Source organism: Oncorhynchus clarkii, chromosome 6 (assembly GCF_045791955.1).
Source record: "Oncorhynchus clarkii lewisi isolate Uvic-CL-2024 chromosome 6, UVic_Ocla_1.0, whole genome shotgun sequence".
Classification (NCBI taxonomy): domain Eukaryota; kingdom Metazoa; phylum Chordata; class Actinopteri; order Salmoniformes; family Salmonidae; genus Oncorhynchus; species Oncorhynchus clarkii.
In genome coordinates, this window is record NC_092152.1 from 89,106,639 (window position 1) to 89,132,021 (window position 25,383).

A 25,383-nucleotide genomic window follows, 5' to 3' on the forward strand; every position below is an offset into this window, starting at 1 on the left:
CAGGACAGGAAAACGGTAAAATTCACACACTCATCAAGAGAACGTCCCTGGTCGTCCCTACTGCCTCTGATCTGGTTGATTCACTGAATATAAATGCTTCCTTTGTAAATGATGTCTGAGTGTTGGAGTGTGACCCTGACTGCCAAAAATATATTTAAAAAAATAAAATTGTGACGTCTGGTTTGCTAAATATCATGAATTTGATGTATAGCAGTGACTTTTACTTTGTACTTCTACTCAAGTATGACAATGCAGTACTTTTTCCACCTCTGTACTTAAGTACATTTCAAATCTGATACTTTTAGACTTTTAGTCAAGTAGTATTTTACTAGGTTACTTTCACTTTTACTTGAGTAATTTTGTATTGAAGTATCTTTACTGTTACTCAAGTATGACAATTTGAGTACTTGTTCCACCTCTGTTACCGGGCAACAGTCTAAAAATGTCAGCACTGGGACACCCTGTAGAGCTTCGTGAACTGTTAGGCTTTAAGAGAAAATGACGAACAAATAGGTCTACCAATAAACATTTACCCATTAGCTAAAACGAAGCTAAGCCTTGGCACCACACAAGTCCTGTAATCGATTCGATTAGGCTGCGCAGCCGCATAGACATGTCGTCATTTCAGCACCATGGACAGCGATCAGCAGTCTACACCTTGCGGATGGAGGAGAGAAGCAGCGTTATGCCAGTGCATGTAGTCTATTTAAATCGTTATGGAACGGAGGGCAGACCAAGACGTAACCGTTTGAGCCCGACACACATGGGGCGATAGTTGGCTGTGCAATCACACAGTTCCATGGTTAGTGCAGGCAATAGACGACGGCATAGCCTACTATATTGTACACTATTCACTATTCTCCCTATTCTAATTGTATATACACGAAGCGTCCAACATTACCATGGGTTAAATAACTATTTAAGGGGATGGCTTAAGATAAATGTACTGAAAACCCTTATCGAATTAAAACTCCACGAGAAAATATGTTGACCAGCAAGTTGTGAGGCTTTTCAGTTGTTGAATTTAGGTCTACGTTTATTTATTTAGCAAGCGCAAGGGAGCCACACCTGCAAAACCCCGTTAATTACGCACCTTCATAAGGTAGGTCTGAACATCAGCTACGGAGAAGCGAGAAGGAAAGGCGTGATGCGGCGGTTGACTCATAACCGCGTAACCCGCAGTCTCCGCGTTATCCGCGGCGCGGGTGGGTTTAGGGTTATGGAATATTGTGTGTATGAAGGCCGGGTGGGTGGCGAGCGGGTTGAATAAAGAGAAAACAAAACCTTTAAAAAAATACATAAATGTAGAATTATTGTGTAATTTATATCTATAGGCTACATTGAGGTTTTTCGTTCATTATTTTAGGCTAACAGGCATTATTAGTAGCCTATTTGAGCCTAAACTTCAGCGCGCACCAAATAGCCTAAATATCTTATTGCCAAATGCTTATGGGACGGGAATAAAAAGTTAATGTAGATCCACAGAGGCTAAAAGAACAATGTCGGAGTTTAATTAAATAAGTGAAAAGCTGCGGAATGCAGAGTTAAAAATAAAGAGTAGGGAGGCCCAGAGAAGAAGTCTAATGTTATAGAAGAGAGGACCAGAATAGTAGTCTAATGTTATAGAAGAGGTTTTTCGTTCATTATTTTAGGCTAACAGGCATTATTAGTAGCCAGAACAAATAGCCTAAATATCTTATTGCCAAATGCTTATAATAAAAAGTTAATGTAGATCCACAGAGGCTAAAAGAACAAGAGTTTAATTAAATAAGTGAAAAGCTGCGGAATGCAGAGTTAAAAATAAAGAGAGGGACAGTCTAATGTTATCAGAATAGTAGTCTAATGTTTAGTAGTCTAATGTTATAGAAGAGAGGACCAGAACAGTAGTCTAATGTTATAGAAGAGAGGACCAGAACAGTAGTCTAATGTTATAGAAGAGAGGACCAGAACAGTAGTCTGATGTTATAGAAGAGAGGACCAGAACAGTAGTCTAATGTTATAGAAGAGAGGACCAGAACAGTAGTCTAATGTTATAGAAGAGAGGACCAGAACAGTAGTATAATGTTATAGAAGAGAGGACCAGAACAGTAGTCTAATGTTATAGAAGAGAGGACCAGAACAGTAGTCTAATGTTATAGAAGAGAGGACCAGAACAGTAGTCTAATGTTATAGAAGAGAGGACCAGAACAGTAGTCTAATGTTATAGAAGAGAGGACCAGAACAGTAGTCTGATGTTATAGAAGAGAGGACCAGAACAGTAGTCTGATGTTATAGAAGAGAGGACCAGAACAGTAGTCTGATGTTATAGAAGAGAGGACCAGAACAGTAGTCTGATGTTATAGAAGAGAGGACCAGAACAGTAGTCTAATGTTATAGAAGAGAGGACCAGAACAGTAGTCTGATGTTATAGAAGAGAGGACCAGAACAGTAGTCTGATGTTATAGAAGAGAGGACCAGAACAGTAGTCTAATGTTATAGAAGAGAGGACCAGAACAGTAGTCTGATGTTATAGAAGAGAGGACCAGAACAGTAGTCTGATGTTATAGAAGAGAGGACCAGAACAGTAGTCTGATGTTATAGAAGAGAGGACCAGAACAGTAGTCTAATGTTATAGAAGAGAGGACCAGAACAGTAGTCTACTGTTTGGGAATGATTTGGTGGTAAAAGAGGATGATAGCAGTGACAGCCAGCTATGTTTTTATAATGTAGTTTTACAATATATTTATTGTCATTTTTTACAATTTAACAATCTGCAAAATATGACACAGATAATGTCCCTGGGAGCACATCACAGATAATGTCCCTGGGAGCACATCACAGATAATGTCCCTGGGAGCACATCACAGATAATGTCCCTGGGAGCACATCACAGATAATGTCCCGTTATTCCTTCCACCTACACAAAACACCATGCTACCCGGCAGCACATTGTACAAAACCCTTCCCTCCCCAACACAGGAACACCCCCTCCCTCCCCAACACAGGAACACCCCCCTCCCTCCCCAACACAGGAACACCCCCTCCCTCCCCAACACAGGAACATGTCCCCCCCCCCCTCCCTCCCTCCCCAACACAGGAACACCCCCCTCCCTCCCCAACACAGGAACACCCCCTCCCTCCCCAACACAGGAACACCCCCTCCCTCCCCAACACAGGAACACCCCCTCCCTCCCCAACACAGGAACACCCCCTCCCTCCCCAACACAGGAACACCCCCTCCCTCCCCAACACAGGAACACCCCCCCCCATCCCTCCCTCCCCAACACAGGAACACCCCCCTCCCTCCCCAACACAGGAACACCCCCTCCCTCCCCAACACAGGAACACCCCCTCCCTCCCCAACACAGGAACACCCCCCTCCCTCCCCAACACAGGAACACCCCTTCCCTCCCCAACACAGGAACACCCCCTCCCTCCCCAACACAGGAACACCCCCCCCCCCCCCTCCCTCTCCTCTACCGGTATTAGCTTCAATGACAACAACAAAAAAGAAACAGAATGAACTTCACATTCAAGGTTAGAAAATAAATTATTCAACGCAAAAACAACAAATAATAATAACGATATAATAATAATGATATATGAATGAAGAAAGTAATATTGAGTCAGCTGAGGTGACGACTGTAGAAACTGCTGAAAGTCCCCCCAGACATCAGTCAATTCAAAGGGTTTATTACGTACATTGTACTTTATTTTTCCAGCTAGCAGTGTTATGTGTGATGATTGTGAGGCGCTTCGAATATGCCTATGGCGTGTCAAGGAAACTGTAGACTACTGTTCTGATGGGTTAAATGAAAAACTGAAATCTGGACACTGACTGTAGGTCTATAACCTCTCCCATAGCCTGAATATTAACTCCTGCAGCATTTCTTGCAGTAAAACGATAGGCCTACACCTAAGCTACATTTTGACTTGGGAAGAGGAGTGGAGAAATATGATTTCTTTCTTTCAGCATCTTGACAGTATGTGAAAACTCAGCATACAAATACATAGTTAGATAAACTACATGGCCACTACTCAACAAACCATTTCTGTACGTCTGTACTCCCCTCGCTTTAAGCACGGGGCTATTGTCATGCTGAAACAAGACACGGCCTTCCCCAAACTGTTGCCACAAAGTTGGAAGCACAGAATCGTCTAGAATATCATTGTATCCTGGGGGGGGGGGAGGCCTAGCTCGAACCATGAAAAACAGCCCCTGACCATTATTCCTCCTCCACCAAACTTTACAGTTGACACTATGCATTCGGGCAGGTAGCGTTCTCCTGGTATCCGCCAAACCCTGATTCGTCCATCGGACTACCAGATTCGTCATTCCAGAGAACGCGTTTCCACTGCTCCAGAGTCCAATGATGGCGAGATTTACACCACTCCAGCCAACATTTGGCATTCCACATCGTTATCTTAGGCTTGTGTGTGGCTGCTCAGCTATGTAAACCCATTTCATGAAGCTCTCGACAAAACAGTTTTTGTGCTGACATTGCTTCCAGAGGCAGTCGGTGGTGAGTGTTGCAACCGAGGACAGATTATTTTTACGAGCTATGGTGCTTCAGCACCCGGCGGTCCTGTCCTGTCAGCGCATGTGTTGCCTACCACTTCACGGTTGAGCCGTTGTTGCTCCTAGACATTTCCACTTCACAATAACAACAGCTCTAGCAGGGCAGAAATTTGACGAACTGACTTGTATGACGGTACCACGTTGAAAGTCACTGAGCTCTTCAGTACTGCCCATTCTACTGCCAATGTTTGTCTATGGAGATTGCATGGCTGTGTGTTCGATTTTATACAACTGTCAGCAACGGGTGTGGCTGAAATAGCCAAATCCAGTCATTTCAAGGGGTGTCCACATACCTTTGGCCATACAGTGGAACATCTGTAGAGATGCTGTCTTTATCAGCATCATAAAACCTGATAGCGTGGTTAGGGACCGTCTCTAAAGGTGAAGGTGCTGTCTTTTTCAGCATCATAAAACCTGATAGCGAGGTTAGGAACCGTCTCTAAAGGTAAAGGTGCTGTCTTTATCAGCATCGTAAAACCTGATAACGTGGTTAGGGACCGTCTCTAAAGGTGAAGGTGCTGTCTTTATCAGCATCATAAAACCTGATAGCGTGGTTAGGGACCGTCTCTAAAGGTGAAGGTGCTGTCTTTTTCAGCATCATAAAACCTGATAGCGAGGTTAGGGACCGTCTCTAAAGGTAAAGGTGCTGTCTTTATCAGCATCATAAAACCTGATAGCGTGGTTAGGGACCGTCTCTAAAGGTGAAGATGCTGTTTTTATCAGCATCATAAAACCTCATACTATTTCAAACACATAAAATATGCATCTAAGCCAAACTGAAATCTTATCAGAAACATGTTGGGTCATTTTCACATATTTCTATTTCCTTACAACCGGTGAAACTGGACATTTTGCACAGAAAATCTTTCCTGTTTTTTAAAAGAATTATTGCATTTTATCGCTGGTCCCTAATGGTCTTTGCTCCGAGAAAGAATCAGCGATGACGGAGAAAACTTTACCGATGTCAACTGTATTGAAGCATTCATTCTATCGATCTATCGATCACATTATTCTGTTGAGCAAAAGGGTTGATTTAATCTTCTAGGTCCATTTATAAATGACAGAAGAGAAGCTGAATCTAATTACAGACAAGTTGACTAACAAATAGCCTACCAACATGCTGGAAATTATAAGCATAAACATATCTATATCAGGCAACAACTAAAAATATCCTGCACCTCCTGTTAAAAAAAACCTTCTGCTGTCTCTGACTGTAGCCTACAGCACATGTGGTATAGTAGTGGGTTAGGGTTGGGTGCGTGTCTCAGATTTTCACTTTATCACATAGAGTCTGGCGGTTGCGGATGCGTTATCAGCAATGGTGGGTGGGTGAGCCAACAGTTGACCTGCGCACCGCTAGCGCGTGGAGGAAAGGCACAACTTCCTAAATCAGAATCTGGCCCGCGGTCAGTATGATGTGCAGGCCTCAAGGTCTGTGAAACATTGACAGAGGTAGTTACCAATATATAAATCCCATTTTTGATAAGAGGTCAGATTGCACTGTGCTTGAGGACAGGGCATTTGATTCATGTTTAATCATTTTTTAGCGTCCTAGGCAGACTTATTCACTTTAAACAAAATGAACCAAATCAGCCTGTGTCACCTAAGATGGACACTGTGTGTATCCCCCCCTATTAAAAAATAAAAGAACAATCCACAACCCCTCTCAACAACAGACCAAGATAACCACCTGACCGAAGCGGCCAATAGAACCGTCACTACTCACAATAGAACCGTCACTACTCACAATAGAACCATCACTACTCACAATAGAACCATCACTACTCACAATAGAACCGTCACTACTCACAATAGAACCGTCACTACTCACAATAGAACCGTCACTACTCACAATAGAACCGTCACTACTCACAATAGAACCGTCACTACTCACAATAGAACCGTCACTACTCACAATAGAACCGTCACTACTCACAATAGAACACCGTCACTACTCACAATAGAACCGTCACTACTCACAATAGAACCGTCACTACTCACAATAGAACCGTCACTACTCACAATAGAACCATCACTACTCACAACAGAACTCACAATAGAACCGTCACTACTCACATCACTACTCACAATAGAACCATCACTACTCACAATAGAACTGTCACTACTCACACTCACAATAGAACCATCACTACTCACAATAGAACCGTCACTACTCACAATAGAACCGTCACTACTCACGTTTCTCAGCAATAGAACCGGAGCTGGAAAGTACAGAAAGTAAAAACAACACCAGACAACCCAGGAGGATATTTGCAGTTTGCTGTTTTCCTTTATAATTATATAGATCCATGTCCTGGTTTTCAGACGACACGACAAAATGAAGTCCGTAGAGAGGACGAGGAGAGGAGACGATGGTACCAGTTGGTACTCACCGGGCACAATGCTTTGTCTGTGTTGCCCTGCCTGACGTGTGGGAGTCGACTACAGTTGCAATGTTTGTGACTTCATCTTAGGGTCATATTATTGCCTGAAGAGCCTGCCAACAGTGGCCTGCTGGCCTCCTACTAAAATACTTGCATCTGTTTTGCGGCTTGAACGAGGGTTACACTGGAAGTGTCTGAAATGGCATCCTATTCCTTATGGTTAAAAGTAGTGCACTATATAGGGAACAGGGCTCTGGTCTATAGTAGTGTACTATATAGGGAATAGGGCTCTGGTCTATAGTAGTACCACTATATAGGGAACAGGGCTCTGGTCTATAGTAGTGTACTATATAGGGAATAGGGCTCTGGTCTATAGTAGTGTACTATATAGGGAATAGGGCTCTGGTCTATAGTAGTGTACTATATAGGGAATAGGGCTCTGGTCTATAGTAGTGTACTATCTAGGGAATAGGGCTCTGGTCTATAGTAGTACCACTGTATAGGGAATAGGGCTCTGGTCTATAGTACCACCACTATATAGGGAACAGGGCTCTGGTCTATAGTAGTACCACTATATAGGGAATAGGGTTCTGGTCTATAGTAGTACCAATATATAGGGAATAGGGTTCTGGTCTATAGTAGTGTACTATATAGGGAATAGGGCTCTGGTCTATAGTAGTACCACTATATAGGGAATAGGGCTCTGGTCTATAGTAGTGTACTATATAGGGCTCGGGTCTATAGTAGTACCACTATATAGGGAATAGGGCTCTGGTCTATAGTAGTACCACTATGTAGGGAATAGGGCTCTGGTCTATAGTAATACCACTGTATAGGGAATAGGGTTCTGGTCTATAGTAGTACCACTATATAGGGAATAGGGTTCTGGACTATAGTAGTACCACTATATAGGGAATAGGGCTCTGGTCTATAGTAGTACCACTATATAGGGAATAGAGCTCTGGTCTATAGTAGTACCACTATATAGGGAATAGGGCTCTGGTCTATAGTAATACCACTGTATAGGGAATAGGGTTCTGGTCTATAGTAGTACCACTATATAGGGAATAGGGTTCTGGACTATAGTAGTACCACTATATAGGGAATAGGGCTCTGGTCTATAGTAGTACCACTATATAGGGAATAGAGCTCTGGTCTATAGTAGTACCACTATATAGGGAATAGGGCTCTGGTCTATAGTAGTACCACTATATAGGGAATAGGGCTCTGGTCTATAGTAGTACACTATATAGGGAATAGGGCTCTGGTCTATAGTAGTACCACTATATAGGGAATAGGGCCCTGGTCTATAGTAGTACCACTATATAGGGAATAGGGCTCTGGTTAAAAGTAGTTCACTATATAGGGAATAGGGCTCTGGTTAAAAGTAGTGCTCTATATAGAGAACGGATGGGTGGATTGATGGGTGGATGGATGGATGGGTGGGTGGGTGGGTGGGTGGGTGGGTGGGTGGATGGATAGATAGATGGATGGGTGGGTGGGTGGGTGGGTGGGTGGATGGATAGATGGATGGGTGGGTGGGTGGGTGGGTGGGTGGGTGGGTGGGTGGGTGGGTGGGTGGGTGGGTGGATGGATAGATAGATGGATGGGTGGGTGGGTGGGTGGGTGGGCGGGCGGGTGGATAGATGGATGAGGTATTTGAATACCTTTTATTTCATATTCGTGAAACTGAAATGTCAGATGTAACCAGTCAGGTCTAACCAGGTCTAACCAGTCAGGTCTAACCAGTCAGGTCTAACCAGTCAGGTCTAACCAGGTCTAACCAGTCAGGTCTAACCAGGTCTAACCAGTCAGGTCTAACCAGTTAGATCTAACCAGTCAGATCTAACCAGTCAGATCTAACCAGTCAGATCTAACCAGTCAGGTCTAACCAGTCAGATCTAACCAGTCAGATCTAACCAGTCAGATCTAACCAGTCAGGTCTAACCAGTCAGGTCTAACCAGTCAGGTCTAACCAGTCAGATCTAACCAGTCAGGTCTAACCAGTCAGATCTAACCAGTCAGGTCTAACCAGTCAGATCTAACCAGTCAGATCTAACCAGTCAGATCTAACCAGTCAGGTCTAACCAGTCAGGTCTAACCAGTCAGATCTAACCAGTCAGGTCTAACCAGTCAGATCTAACCAGTCAGGTCTAACCAGTCAGATCTAACCAGTCAGATCTAACCAGTCAGATCTAACCAGTCAGGTCTAACCAGTCAGATCTAACCAGTCAGGTCTAACCAGTCAGTTCTAACCAGTCAGGTCTAACCAGTCAGATCTAACCAGTGTAATGTTCAGAAGTACTGACTCTACAACAACACGTGGATCACATTAACCCGAGGCGGCAGGGTAGCCTAGTGGTTAGAGCATTGGACTAATAACCAGCAGAGTAGCCTAGTGGTTAGAGCGTTGGACTAGTAACCGGAAGGTTGCAAGTTCAAACCCCCAAGCTGACAAGGTACGAATCTGTCATTCTGTCCCTGAACAGGCAGTTAACCCACAATGACAGTTCCTAGGCTGTCATTGACTTGCCTGGTAAAATAAAAAACCCTAATCTCTGAAATCAAAAGCTCATCATAAACACATGTGATTTTATTAGTAAATCATATTGAGGTGTTTATAAAAAAGGACTTATTTTCTGGACTTGGCCCGGTTTAAAGCGTCAGTAGGACATATTTCACATGTATATGACCACCATCATCCACTTTCTCCCATCCTCTCAAGGGGTTTGAATATAGGCGCCCTATTCCCTAGATAGAGCCCTACTTTTCACCAAGTCAGACACAACCTAGGGGTTTCTCTGTCACTCTGGGTCTTTGTGGTCCCCAACCTGTCCCCCTGTCTCTGTCCCGTTGGACATCTAATGACATACACACTGGTACATAATGGGAGACACGTACCACTTCACACAGGAACCATATATCACTCCTCCACACACACACACACACACACACACACACACACACACACACACACACACACACACACACACACACACACACACACACACACACACACACACACACACACACACACACACACACACACACACACACTTCACACACCTCTCCCACGCCCACTATAGACCTGCTGTGTGTGGGAATAACAGACACACAGTGTCATAGTGTCATATGAAACAAACACGTTGTGTTGTGGGAGGCTGCCAAACACCAGACACCATGGTATAATGACATGCTATAAGAAGGAGGGAGGGAGGGAGCCCCTAGGAACACCCAGCTGTTGGCTTGGAACACTCATTCTTCATGTCATTGCAGATTGAACTGTATGACTTACCTGGCTGAATTGAATTGATTTACCTGACTAACCAGTGCTTGACTTGGTCAGGAGCTCACAGGAACGGAGTACAGGGCCAGCACATCAAATGTTCTACTGAGTTCCGGAACCTCTTATGAGGTCAAAAGTATTGTGAAGTTCCGGATCCTCTTATCAGGTCAAAAGTATTGTGGAGTTCCGGAACCTCTTATCAGGTCAAAAGTATTGTGGAGTTCCGGATCCTCTTATCAGGTCAAAAGTATTGTGGAGTTCCGGAACCTCTTATCAGGTCAAAAGTATTGTGGAGTTCCAGAACCTCTTATCGGGTCAAAAGTATTGTGGAGTTCCAGAACCTCTTATCAGGTCAAAAGTATCGTGGAGTTCCGGAACCTCTTATCAGGTCAAAAGTATTGTGGAGTTCCGGAACCTCTTATCAGGTCAAAAGTATTGTGGAGTTCCGGAACCTCTTATTAGGTCAAAAGTATTGTGGAGTTCCGGAACCTCTTATCAGGTCAAAAGTATTGTGGAGTTCCAGAACCTCTTATCAGGTCAAAAGTATTGTGGAGTTCCGGAACCTCTTATCAGGTAAAAAGTATTGTGGAGTTCCGGAACCTCTTATCAGGTCAAAAGTATTGTGGAGTTCCAGAACCTCTTATCAGGTCAAAAGTATTGTGGAGTTCCGGAACCTCTTATCAGGTCAAAAGTATTGTGGAGTTCCGGAACCTCTTATCAGGTCAAAAGTATTGTGGAGTTCCAGAACCTCTTATCAGGTCAAAAGTATTGTGGAGTTCCGGAACCTCTTATCGGGTCAAAAGTATTGTGGAGTTCCAGAACCTCTTATCAGGTCAAAAGTATTGTGGAGTTCCGGAACCTCTTATTAGGTCAAAAATATTGTGGAGTTCCGGAACCTCTTATCAGGTCAAAAGTATTGTGGAGTTCCAGAACCTCTTATCGGGTCAAAAGTATTGTGGAGTTCCAGAACCTCTTATCAGGTCAAAAGTATTGTGGAGTTCCGGAACCTCTTATTAGGTCAAAAGTATTGTGGAGTTCCGGAACCTCTTATCAGGTCAAAAGTATTGTGGAGTTCCAGAACCTCTTATCAGGTCAAAAGTATTGTGGAGTTCCGGAACCTCTTATTAGGTCAAAAGTATTGTGGAGTTCCGGAACCTCTTATCAGGTCAAAAGTATTGTGGAGTTCCGGATCCTCTTATTAGGTCAAAAGTATTGTGGAGTTCCTGCACCTACATATATAATCAGTACCACCACCTATTTCAGTCCAAGTCAAGCACTGGACCTAAAATGAAATGTAAAAACTGTTGACACTTTAAAAGGAGAAATCGAGAATACTTAATTGTCTCTCGTGTAAGGGCTGTGTAACCAGGAGACTGGGGAGGTGTGATGTCATTGTGAATATGTAATGAAGCTTCATTTTGCCATCCAAGGGCTGTGGCATGGTGAGACAGACAGGGCTGCAGTAACCACTACCACCAGCAGAGAGCAGCACAGTAGAGGTTAGAATAGAACAGCCTGTGGATACAGTAAACAACACTTTCATTTTCAACATAGTTTAAGTTTCAAGTTACACAAAGCAGGAATAGGCTGGGCGATGAACTATGAACAGTCTCACAGACTAGCTGAACAATCTAGCCCACTCAAACCAATCACAACAATAGATTGCAGTAGGAATATCATCCCGTTATCCCACACTTGTCTGTCACTAGGGGTGTAACTGTTCTGAGTGAGATTTGATTCCGCTGTTGCTATGTAACCCGTCAACATGCACTGACAGGCCTAATCAATTTAATCAGACAAGGTAAACAATCTAAACAGTTAGACGTTCAGACAGGCCGTTTCCAGGATAGGATTTGATTATCCCTGCCCTTACAGGCCCAAGACAAGACCCAAGACCCTGGCCCAGGTTCCATACCCGGTCAGTCTCATACAGTAGAAATACGACCCGGGCCCAGGTTCCATACCCAGTCAGTCTCATACAGTAGAAATACGACCCGGGCCCAGGTTCCATACCCAGTCAGTCTCATACAGTAGGAATACGACCCAGGCCCAGGTTCCATACCTGGTCAGTCTCATACAGTAGGAATACGACCCGGGCCCAGGTTCTATACCCAGTCAGTCTCATACAGTAGAAATACGACCCGGGCCCAGGTTCTATACCCAGTCAGTCTTGTACAGTAGCAATACGACCCGGGCCCAGGTTCCAGTCCCAGTCAGTCTCATACAGAAGAAATACGACCCGGGCCCAGGTTCTATACCCAGTCAGTCTCATACAGTAGAAATACGACCCGGGCCCAGGTTCTATACCCAGTCAGTCTCATACAGTAGAAATACGACCCGGGCCCAGGTTCTATACCCAGTCAGTCTCATACAGTAGGAATACGACCCGGGCCCAGGTTCTATACCCAGTCAGTCTCATACAGTAGAAATACGACCCGGGCCCAGGTTCTATACCCAGTCAGTCTTGTACAGTAGCAATACGACCCGGGCCCAGGTTCCAGTCCCAGTCAGTCTCATACAGAAGAAATACGACCCGGGCCCAGGTTCTATACCCAGTCAGTCTCATACAGTAGAAATACGACCCGGGCCCAGGTTCTATACCCAGTCAGTCTCATACAGTAGAAATACGACCCGGGCCCAGGTTCTATACCCAGTCAGTCTTGTACAGTAGGAATACGACCCGTGCCCAGGTTCCAGTCAGTCTCATACAGTACGCAGCTCCAGTATAGAGGTACACAGCCCAGGGCAACACACTGTCAACAGCAGCAAATGAGCCTCAGCAGTCTTAAGACTCCCTCCCAGAATCCTTTGCACTAATCTACAGTAGCTGCTTACAGTGGCTGGAGGCTCACCCTGGGTTAGGGTTAGAGTTAGGCGAGGTCAGCCATGTATGAGTCCTGTTTGGGACGGGTTAGGGTTAGAGTTGGACGAGGTCAGCCATGTATGAGTCCTGCTTGGGCCGGGTTAGGGTTAGAGTTAGACGAGGTCAGCCATGTATGAGTCCTGTTTGGGACAGGACCAGTGGCTGGAGGCTCACCCTGGGTTAGGATTAGAGTTAGACGAGGTCAGCCATGTTTGAGTCCTGCTTGGGCCGGGTTAGGGTTAGAGTTAGACGAGGTCAGCTATGTATGAGTCCTGCTTGGGACGGGTTAGGGTTAGAGTTGGACGAGGTCGGCCATGTATGAGTCCTGTTTGGGCCGGGTTAGGGTTAGAGTTAGACGAGGTCGGCCATGTATGAGTCCTGTTTGGGACGGGTTAGGGTTAGAGTTAGACGAGGTCAGCCATGTATGAGTCCTGTTTGGGCCGGGTTAGGGTTAGAGTTGGACGAGGTCAGCCATGTATGAGTCCTGTTTGGGCCGGGTTAGGGTTAGAGTTAGACGAGGTCGGCCATGTATGAGTCCTGTTTGGGACGGGTTAGGGTTAGAGTTAGACGAGGTCAGCCATGTATGAGTCCTGTTTGGGCCGGGTTAGGGTTAGAGTTAGACGAGGTCAGCCATGTATGAGTCCTGTTTGGGACGGGTTAGGGTTAGAGTTAGACGAGGTCAGCCATGTATGAGTCCTGTTTGGGCCGGGTTAGGGTTAGAGTTAGACGAGGTCAGCCATGTATGAGTCCTGTTTGGGACGGGTTAGGGTTAGAGTTGGACGAGGTCAGCCATGTATGAGTCCTGTTTGGGCCGGGTTAGGGTTAGAGTTAGACGAGGTCAGCCATGTATGAGTCCTGTTTGGGACAGGACCAGTGGCTGGAGGCTCACCCTGGGTTAGGGTTAGAGTTAGATGAGGTCAGCCATGTATGAGTCCTGTTTGGGACAGGACCAGTGGCTGGAGGCTCACCCTGGGTTAGGGTTAGAGTTAGATGAGGTCAGCCATGTATGAGTCCTGTTTGGGACAGGATCACTGCCTGGCCTGGTGTTGTCTAAGAAAGCTTGTCTAGGTCGGCCATGTATGAGTCCTGTTTGGGACCGGGTCACTGCCTGGCCTGTTGTTGTCTAAGGACGCTTATCTACTAAACTCTTATGAGGTGAGACAAGGAGATCCTATAAGTCTACTGTACATACAGTATATCCTCAGTGATAACTCTTATGAGGTGAGACAAGGAGATCCTATAAGTCTACTGTACATACAGTATATCCTCAGTGATAACTCTTATGAGGTGAGACAAGGAGATCCTATAAGTCTACTGTACATACAGTATATCCTCAGTGATAACTCTTATGAGGTGAGACAAGGAGATCCTATAAGTCTACTGTACATACAGTATATCCTCAGCGATAACTCTTATGAGGTGAGACAGGGTTCATCTGAGGACAAGGAGATCCTATAAGTCTACTGTACATACAGTATATCCTCAGTGATAACTATTATGGGGTGAGACAAGGAGATCCTATAAGTCTACTGAACATACAGTATATCCTCAGTGATAACTCTTATGAGGTGAGACAGGGTCCATCTGAGGACAAGGAGATCCTATAAGTCTACTGTACATACAGTATATCCTCAGTGATAACTATTATGGGGTGAGACAAGGAGATCCTATAAGTCTACTGAACATACAGTATATCCTCAGTGATAACTCTTATGGGGTGAGACAGGGTCCATCTGAGGACAAGGAGATTCTACATACAGTATATAAATAATATTCTGTCACTTAGAAGAGACTTACAGTAAGTCAATACATTACTGTAGAATGTGTCTGTGAAAATATTGTGAGGTGAAACAGAGTCCGTCTGTAGAATGTGTCTGTGAACCCAGACAGTGGTCTGGATGGTGGGTATCATGGAGGAGTAGGGGAGGACCGTGGGGAGGACCGAGGGTGAGACAGTGGGGGAGGACCGTGGGGGAGACAGTGGGGGAGGACCGTGGGGGAGACAGTGGGGGAGGACCGTGGGGGAGACAGTGGGGAGGACCGTAGGTGAGACAGTGGGGGAGGACTGTGGGGGACACAGTGGGGGAGGACCGTGGGTGAGACAGTAGGGGAGGACCGTAGGTGAGACAGTGGGGGAGGACCGTGGGGGACACAGTGGGGGAGGACCATGGGTGAGACAGTAGGGGAGGACCGTGGGGGAGACAGTGGGGGAGGACCGTGGGTGAGACAGTATGGGAGGACCGTGGGGGAGACAGTAGGGGAGGACCGTGGGGGGGACAGTAGGGGAGGACCGTGGGGGAGACAGTGGGGGAGGACCGTAGGTGAGACAGTAGGGGAGGACCGTGGGGGAGACAGTGGGGGAGGACCGTGGGGGAGACAGTAGGGGAGGACCGTGGGGGAGACAGTAGGGGAGGACCGTGAGGGAGACAGTGGGGGATGACCGTAAGTGAGACAGTAGGGGGGACCGTGGGGGAGACAGTAGGGGAGGACCGTGGGGGGTTGATGAGGGAACAGCAGCGATACCAACACTGTCTCTGGTCTCTGGGTTGCATCCCAAATGGAATCGTAGTCACTGTATAAATTAGTGCACTACTTTGACCAGAAATAGGGTCCAATTTGGGACATCACTTGGTTGTTCCGGTTCCTTCACCTTACGGTCGCCCTCCACTGCAGACTAGGTCCAAACTAAATCCTTTACCTGTCTGTTGCTGACCTGACCAAGAGTATGGTATGGGTTATGGCCCAAATAGAACTCCACTGCCTATATAGTCCACTATTTTTGACCAGGGCCAATAAGGCACTATTGTGCACTGTATAGGGAGTATTTTGCCATTTGGGACACAATCATGGAGAACATTGGCTGGTTTTGGGAACAGATTGCCCTGTTCAGACCACAGCCAGCCTGACAGGTCTTCGTGAACACAGAGGTAAAGAGATCCTTTATAGAGCCTGACAGGTGATAGTCTTTATAGAGTCTGACAGGTGATAGTTGTCTTTATAGAGCCTGACAGGTGATAGTTGTCTTTATAGAGTCTGACAGGTGATAGTTGTCTTTATAGAGCCTGACAGGTGATAGTTATCTTTATAGAGCCTGACAGGTGATAGTTGTCACCCTTAGTGCATGGCTCGTGTCTGCTGTCTCCCTCTCTCCCTCCTCTCCGGAGACAGTCAGCTGTGTCTCTTAGTGCATGGCTCGTGTCTGCTGTCTCCCTCCTCTCCCGAGACAGTCAGCTGTGTCTCTTAGTGCATGGCTCGTGTCCGCTGTCTCCCTCCTCTCCCGAGACAGTCAGCTGTGTCTCTTAGTGCATGGCTCGTGTCTGCTGTCTCCCTCCTCTCCCGAGACAGTCAGCTGTGTCTCTTAGTGCATGGCTCGTGTCTGCTGTCTCCCTCTCTCCCTCCTCTCCCGAGACAGTCAGCTGTGTCTCTTAGTGCATGGCTCGTGTCCGCTGTCTCCCTCCTCTCCCGAGACAGTCAGCTGTGTCTCTTAGTGCATGGCTCGTGTCCCCTGTCTCCCTCCTCTCTCGAGACAGTCAGCTATGTCTCTTAGTGCATGGCTCGTGTCTGCTGTCTCCCTCTCTCCCTCCTCTCCCGAGACAGTCAGCTGTGTCTCTTAGTGCATGGCTCGTGTCTGCTGTCTCCCTTCTCTCCCGAGACAGTCAGCTGTGTCTCTTAGTGCATGGCTCGTGTCTGCTGTCTCCCTCCTCTCCCGAGACAGTCAGCTGTGTCTCTTAGTGCATGGCTCGTGTCTGCTGTCTCCCTCCTCTCCCGAGACAGTCAGCTGTGTCTCTTAGTGCATGGCTCGTGTCTGCTGTCTCCCTCCTCTCCCGAGACAGTCAGCTGTGTCTCTTAGTGCATGGCTCGTGTCTGCTGTCTCCCTCCTCTCCCGAGACAGTCAGCTGTATCTCTTAGTGCATGGCTCGTGTCCTCTGTCTCCCTCCTCTCCAGAGACAGTCAGCTGTGTCTCTTAGTGCATGGCTCGTGTCCGCTGTCTCCCTCCTCTCCAGAGACAGTCAGCTGTGTCTCTTAGTGCATGGCTCGTGTCTGCTGTCTCCCTCTCTCCCTCCTCTCCCGAGACAGTCAGCTGTGTCTCTTAGTGCATGGCTCGTGTCTGCTGTCTCCCTCCTCTCCCGAGACAGTCAGCTGTATCTCTTAGTGCATGGCTCGTGTCTGCTGTCTCCCTCCTCTCCAGAGACAGTCAGCTGTGTCTCTTAGTGCATGGCTCGTGTCTGCTGTCTCCCTCCTCTCCAGAGACAGTCAGCTGTGTCTCTTAGTGCATGGCTCGTGTCTGCTGTCTCCCTCCTCTCCCGAGACAGTCAGCTGTGTCTCTTAGTGCATGGCTCGTGTCTGCTGTCTCCCTCTCTCCCTCCTCTCCAGAGACAGTCAGCTGTGTCTCTTAGTGCATGGCTCGTGTCTGCTGTCTCCCTCCTCTCCAGAGACAGTCAGCTGTGTCTCTTAGTGCATGGCTCGTGTCTGCTGTCTCCCTCCTCTCCAGAGACAGTCAGCTGTGTCTCTTAGTGCATGGCTCGTGTCTGCTGTCTCCCTCCTCTCCAGAGACAGTCAGCTGTGTCTCTTAGTGCATGGCTCGTGTCTGCTGTCTCCCTCCTCTCCAGAGACAGTCAGCTGTGTCTCTTAGTGCATGGCTCGTGTCTGCTGTCTCCCTCCTCTCCAGAGACAGTCAGCTGTGTCTCTTAGTGCATGGCTCGTGTCTGCTGTCTCCCTCCTCTCCCGAGACAGTCAGCTGTGTCTCTTAGTGCATGGCTCGTGTCTGCTGTCTCCCTCCTCTCCCGAGACAGTCAGCTGTGTCTCTTAGTGCATGGCTCGTGTCTGCTGTCTCCCTCTCTCCCTCCTCTCCAGAGACAGTCAGCTGTGTCTCTTAGTGCATGGCTCGTGTCTGCTGTCTCCCTCCTCTCCCGAGACAGTCAGCTGTGTCTCTTAGTGCATGGCTCGTGTCTGCTGTCTCCCTCTCTCCCTCCTCTCCAGAGACAGTCAGCTGTGTCTCTTAGTGCATGGCTCGTGTCTGCTGTCTCCCTCCTCTCCAGAGACAGTCAGCTGTGTCTCTTAGTGCATGGCTCGTGTCTGCTGTCTCCCTCCTCTCCAGAGACAGTCAGCTGTGTCTCTTAGTGCATGGCTCGTGTCTGCTGTCTCCCTCCTCTCCAGAGACAGTCAGCTGTGTCTCTTAGTGCATGGCTCGTGTCTGCTGTCTCCCTCCTCTCCAGAGACAGTCAGCTGTGTCTCTTAGTGCATGGCTCGTGTCTGCTGTCTCCCTCCTCTCCAGAGACAGTCAGCTGTGTCTCTTAGTGCATGGCTCGTGTCTGCTGTCTCCCTCCTCTCCCGAGACAGTCAGCTGTGTCTCTTAGTGCATGGCTCGTGTCTGCTGTCTCCCTCCTCTCCAGAGACAGTCAGCTGTGTCTCTTAGTGCATGGCTCGTGTCTGCTGTCTCCCTCCTCTCCAGAGACAGTCAGCTGTGTCTCTTAGTGCATGGCTCGTGTCTGCTGTCTCCCTCCTCTCCAGAGACAGTCAGCTGTGTCTCTTAGTGCATGGCTCGTGTCTGCTGTCTCCCTCCTCTCCAGAGACAGTCAGCTGTGTCTCTTAGTGCATGGCTCGTGTCTGCTGTCTCCCTCCTCTCCAGAGACAGTCAGCTGTGTCTCTTAGTGCATGGCTCGTGTCTGCTGTCTCCCTCCTCTCCCAGAGACAGTCAGCTGTGTCTCTTAGTGCATGGCTCGTGTCTGCTGTCTCCCTCCTCTCCAGAGACAGTCAGCTGTGTCTCTTAGTGCATGGCTCGTGTCTGCTGTCTCCCTCCTCTCCAGAGACAGTCAGCTGTGTCTCTTAGTGCATGGCTCGTGTCTGCTGTCTCCCTCCTCTCCCGAGACAGTCAGCTGTGTCTCTTAGTGCATGGCTCGTGTCTGCTGTCTCCCTCCTCTCCCGAGACAGTCAGCTGTGTCTCTTAGTGCATGGCTCGTGTCTGCTGTCTCCCTCTCTCCCTCCTCTCCAGAGACAGTCAGCTGTGTCTCTTAGTGCATGGCTCGTGTCTGCTGTCTCCCTCCTCTCCCGAGACAGTCAGCTGTGTCTCTTAGTGCATGGCTCGTGTCTGCTGTCTCCCTCCTCTCCAGAGACAGTCAGCTGTGTCTCTTAGTGCATGGCTCGTGTCTGCTGTCTCCCTCCTCTCCAGAGACAGTCAGCTGTGTCTCTTAGTGCATGGCTCGTGTCTGCTGTCTCCCTCCTCTCCAGAGACAGTCAGCTGTGTCTCTTAGTGCATGGCTCGTGTCTGCTGTCTCCCTCCTCTCCAGAGACAGTCAGCTGTGTCTCTTAGTGCATGGCTCGTGTCTGCTGTCTCCCTCCTCTCCAGAGACAGTCAGCTGTGTCTCTTAGTGCATGGCTCGTGTCTGCTGTCTCCCTCCTCTCCAGAGACAGTCAGCTGTGTCTCTTAGTGCATGGCTCGTGTCTGCTGTCTCCCTCCTCTCCCGAGACAGTCAGCTGTGTCTCTTAGTGCATGGCTCGTGTCTGCTGTCTCCCTCCTCTCCAGAGACAGTCAGCTGTGTCTCTTAGTGCATGGCTCGTGTCTGCTGTCTCCCTCCTCTCCAGAGACAGTCAGCTGTGTCTCTTAGTGCATGGCTCGTGTCCGCTGTCTCCCTCTTCTCCCGAGACAGTCAGCTGTGTCTCTTAGTGCATGGCTCGTGTCTGCTGTCTCCCTCCTCTCCCGAGACAGTCAGCTGTGTCTCTTAGTGCATGGCTCGTGTCTGCTGTCTCCCTCCTCTCCCGAGACAGTCAGCTGTGTCTCTTAGTGCATGGCTCGTGTCTGCTGTCTCCCTCCTCTCCCGAGACAGTCAGCTGTGTCTCTTAGTGCATGGCTCGTGTCTGCTGTCTCCCTCCTCTCCAGAGACAGTCAGCTGTGTCTCTTAGTGCATGGCTCGTGTCTGCTGTCTCCCTCCTCTCCAGAGACAGTCAGCTGTGTCTCTTAGTGCATGGCTCGTGTCTGCTGTCTCCCTCCTCTCCAGAGACAGTCAGCTGTGTCTCTTAGTGCATGGCTCGTGTCTGCTGTCTCCCTCCTCTCCAGAGACAGTCAGCTGTGTCTCTTAGTGCATGGCTCGTGTCTGCTGTCTCCCTCCTCTCCAGAGACAGTCAGCTGTGTCTCTTAGTGCATGGCTCGTGTCTGCTGTCTCCCTCCTCTCCAGAGACAGTCAGCTGTGTCTCTTAGTGCATGGCTCGTGTCTGCTGTCTCCCTCCTCTCCAGAGACAGTCAGCTGTGTCTCTTAGTGCATGGCTCGTGTCTGCTGTCTCCCTCCTCTCCAGAGACAGTCAGCTGTGTCTCTTAGTGCATGGCTCGTGTCTGCTGTCTCCCTCCTCTCCAGAGACAGTCAGCTGTGTCTCTTAGTGCATGGCTCGTGTCTGCTGTCTCCCTCCTCTCCAGAGACAGTCAGCTGTGTCTCTTAGTGCATGGCTCGTGTCTGCTGTCTCCCTCCTCTCCAGAGACAGTCAGCTGTGTCTCTTAGTGCATGGCTCGTGTCTGCTGTCTCCCTCCTCTCCAGAGACAGTCAGCTGTGTCTCTTAGTGCATGGCTCGTGTCTGCTGTCTCCCTCCTCTCCAGAGACAGTCAGCTGTGTCTCTTAGTGCATGGCTCGTGTCCGCTGTCTCCCTCCTCTCCAGAGACAGTCAGCTGTGTCTCTTAGTGCATGGCTCGTGTCTGCTGTCTCCCTCCTCTCCAGAGACAGTCAGCTGTGTCTCTTAGTGCATGGCTCGTGTCTGCTGTCTCCCTCCTCTCCAGAGACAGTCAGCTGTGTCTCTTAGTGCATGGCTCGTGTCTGCTGTCTCCCTCCTCTCCAGAGACAGTCAGCTGTGTCTCTTAGTGCATGGCTCGTGTCTGCTGTCTCCCTCCTCTCCAGAGACAGTCAGCTGTGTCTCTTAGTGCATGGCTCGTGTCTGCTGTCTCCCTCCTCTCCAGAGACAGTCAGCTGTGTCTCTTAGTGCATGGCTCGTGTCTGCTGTCTCCCTCCTCTCCAGAGACAGTCAGCTGTGTCTCTTAGTGCATGGCTCGTGTCTGCTGTCTCCCTCCTCTCCAGAGACAGTCAGCTGTGTCTCTTAGTGCATGGCTCGTGTCTGCTGTCTCCCTCCTCTCCAGAGACAGTCAGCTGTGTCTCTTAGTGCATGGCTCGTGTCTGCTGTCTCCCTCCTCTCCAGAGACAGTCAGCTGTGTCTCTTAGTGCATGGCTCGTGTCTGCTGTCTCCCTCCTCTCCAGAGACAGTCAGCTGTGTCTCTTAGTGCATGGCTCGTGTCTGCTGTCTCCCTCCTCTCCAGAGACAGTCAGCTGTGTCTCTTAGTGCATGGCTCGTGTCTGCTGTCTCCCTCCTCTCCAGAGACAGTCAGCTGTGTCTCTTAGTGCATGGCTCGTGTCTGCTGTCTCCCTCCTCTCCAGAGACAGTCAGCTGTGTCTCTTAGTGCATGGCTCGTGTCTGCTGTCTCCCTCTCTCCCTCCTCTCCAGAGACAGTCAGCTGTGTCTCTTAGTGCATGGCTCGTGTCTGCTGTCTCCCTCCTCTCCAGAGACAGTCAGCTGTGTCTCTTAGTGCATGGCTCGTGTCTGCTGTCTCCCTCCTCTCCAGAGACAGTCAGCTGTGTCTCTTAGTGCATGGCTCGTGTCTGCTGTCTCCCTCCTCTCCAGAGACAGTCAGCTGTGTCTCTTAGTGCATGGCTCGTGTCTGCTGTCTCCCTCTCTCCCTCCTCTCCAGAGACAGTCAGCTGTGTCTCTTAGTGCATGGCTCGTGTCTGCTGTCTCCCTCCTCTCCCGAGACAGTCAGCTGTGTCTCTTAGTGCATGGCTCGTGTCTGCTGTCTCCCTTCTCTCCCGAGACAGTCAGCTGTGTCTCTTAGTGCATGGCTCGTGTCTGCTGTCTCCCTCCTCTCCAGAGACAGTCAGCTGTGTCTCTTAGTGCATGGCTCGTGTCTGCTGTCTCCCTCCTCTCCAGAGACAGTCAGCTGTGTCTCTTAGTGCATGGCTCGTGTCTGCTGTCTCCCTCCTCTCCAGAGACAGTCAGCTGTGTCTCTTAGTGCATGGCTCGTGTCTGCTGTCTCCCTCCTCTCCAGAGACAGTCAGCTGTGTCTCTTAGTGCATGGCTCGTGTCTGCTGTCTCCCTCCTCTCCAGAGACAGTCAGCTGTGTCTCTTAGTGCATGGCTCGTGTCTGCTGTCTCCCTCCTCTCCAGAGACAGTCAGCTGTGTCTCTTAGTGCATGGCTCGTGTCCGCTGTCTCTCTCCTCTCCAGAGACAGTCAGCTGTGTCTCTTAGTGCATGGCTCGTGTCTGCTGTCTCCCTCCTCTCCAGAGACAGTCAGCTGTGTCTCTTAGTGCATGGCTCGTGTCTGCTGTCTCCCTCCTCTCCAGAGACAGTCAGCTGTGTCTCTTAGTGCATGGCTCGTGTCTGCTGTCTCCCTCCTCTCCAGAGACAGTCAGCTGTGTCTCTTAGTGCATGGCTCGTGTCTGCTGTCTCCCTCCTCTCCAGAGACAGTCAGCTGTGTCTCTTAGTGCATGGCTCGTGTCTGCTGTCTCCCTCCTCTCCCGAGACAGTCAGCTGTGTCTCTTAGTGCATGGCTCGTGTCCGCTGTCTCCCTCCTCTCCAGAGACAGTCAGCTGTGTCTCTTAGTGCATGGCTCGTGTCTGCTGTCTCCCTCCTCTCCAGAGACAGTCAGCTGTGTCTCTTAGTGCATGGCTCGTGTCTGTTGAAGAACCACCATCACTCTACTCCTCTTCTTTTCTCTCTCTCTCTCTCCTTTCTTTCTTCCTTGTCTTCCCTCTCTTCTCCCTCTGAAGTGAACATCTGCGCTGCGTTCCAACAGCATGGTGAGCCTGTCCTCCAGTTCCATCAGGCACCACCAGATGCTCCCTCTCCTCCAACGGTTGTTCGGCTCCGGGCCTCAGCTGAGGAAATGCTAATTACCAGGATGTTATATTCTAATCAGATTCATGCCGTGGGTACAGTACAGCAAGGCAGCAGCACTATAGGCAGTGTCCAAAATGGCACCCTATTCCCTATTTTTTACACAGTTTTTGACCAGAGCCCTACTAATCAGGGAATAGTATGCTATTTGGGATGCAGACCTGTCTTTATGTTTAAGACTCAATGAGGATAACAGGAGAGGGAAAAGTTATCCACTTCTGTTGCCGTAAGTGCGTGTGTGTGTGTGTGTGTGTGTGTGTGTGTGTGTGTGTGTGTGTGTGTGTGTGTGTGTGTGTGTGTGTGTGTGTGTGTGTGTGTGTGTGTGCTTATTTTTTACATTATTGAGGTGCTGGTGTATTTAGAACTGAGAGATGCTTATCAGATATTTGGCCTCCAATTCACAGATCAGTGGTTTGTTTCTGAAGAACTGCACTTTCTGTGAATTTGGAGGACTTTGAAGGAAGCAGCTGGACCGGACACTGCATTGTGATGTACTTAGAGTTCCAGAACACTGAAGACCCATCAGAATATTACAGATACAGAACACTGAAGACCTATCAGAATATTAGAGATCCAGAACACTGAAGGCCCATCAGAATATTACAGATACAGAACACTGAAGACCCAGCAGAATATTAGAGATCCAGAACACTGAAGGCCCATCAGAATATTACAGATACAGAACACTGAAGACCCATCAGAATATTACAGATACAGAACACTGAAGGTCCAGCAGAATATTACAGATACAGAACACTGAAGGCCCATCAGAATATTACAGATACAGAACACTGAAGACCCATCAGAATATTACAGATACAGAACACTGAAGACCAATCAGAATATTACCAAACCATCAGAATATTACAAACCCATCAGAATATTACAGATACAGAACACTGAAGACCCATCAGAATATTACAAACCCATCAGAATATTACAGATACAGAACACTGAAGGTCCAGCAGAATATTACAAACCCATCAGAATATTACAGATACAGAACACTGAAGGTCCATCAGAATATTACAGATACAGAACACTGAAGACCAATCAGAATATTACAGATACAGAACACTGAAGGTCCATCAGAATATTACAGATACAGAACACTGAAGACCCATCAGAATATTACAGATACAGAACACTGAAGGTCCATCAGAATATTACAGATACAGAACACTGAAGACCCAGCAGAATATTACAGATACAGAACACTGAAGGTCCATCAGAATATTACAAACCCATCAGAATATTACAGATACAGAACACTGAAGGTCCATCAGAATATTACAAACCCATCAGAATATTACAGATACAGAACACTGAAGGTCCAGCAGAATATTACAGATACAGAACACTGAAGGCCCAGCAGAATATTACAGATACAGAACACTGAAGACCTATCAGAATATTAGAGATACAGAACACTGAAGACCTATCAGAATATTACAGATACAGAACACTGAAGACCCATCGGAATATTACAAACCCATCAGAATATTACAGATACAGAACACTGAAGACCCATCAGAATATTACAGATACAGAACACTGAAGGCCCATCAGAATATTACAGATACAGAACACTGAAGACCCATCAGAATATTACAGATACAGAACACTGAAGACCCATCAGAAAATTACAGATACAGAACACTGAAGACCCATCAGAATATTACAGATACAGAACACTGAAGACCCATCAGAATATTACAGATACAGAACACTGAAGACCCATCAGAATATTACAGATACAGAACACTGAAGACCCATCAGAATATTACAGATACAGAACACTGAAGACCCATCAGAATATTACAGATACAGAACACTGAAGGTCCATCAGAATATTACAGATACAGAACAGAAACACTGAAGAACCCATCAGAATATTACAGATACAGAACACTGAAGACCCATCAGAATATTACAGATACAGAACACTGAAGGTCCAGCAGAATATTACAGATACAGAACACTGAAGGTCCAGCAGAATATTACAGATACAGAACACTGAAGACCCATCAGAATATTACAGATACAGAACACTGAAGGTCCATCAGAATATTACAGATACAGAACACTGAAGACCATCAGAATATTACAGATACAGAACACTGAAGACCCATCAGAATATTACAGATACAGAACACTGAAGACCCATCAGAATATTACAGATACAGAACACTGAAGGTCCAGCAGAATATTACAGATACAGAACACTGAAGGTCCATCAGAATATTACAGATACAGAACACTGAAGACCCATCAGAATATTACAGATACAGAACACTGAAGGCCCATCAGAATATTACAGATACAGAACACTGAAGACCCATCAGAATATTAGAGATCCAGAACACTG

At 47.8% G+C, this 25,383-nt stretch overlaps 1 protein-coding gene across 1 annotated transcript in view; it reads left to right on the forward strand.

Annotated features, from left to right (window-relative positions):
* Positions 1 to 1,147: 1,147 nt before the first annotated feature.
* LOC139412484 (leucine-rich repeat serine/threonine-protein kinase 1-like) overlaps positions 1,148 to 25,383 on the forward strand; it is a 103,904-nt gene continuing 79,668 nt past the window's right edge. Inside the window, exon 1 of the mRNA XM_071159274.1 lies at positions 1,148 to 1,205. Coding sequence (XP_071015375.1) covers positions 1,148 to 1,205 — 58 coding nt within the window. The remainder of the gene's footprint in view (positions 1,206 to 25,383) is intronic.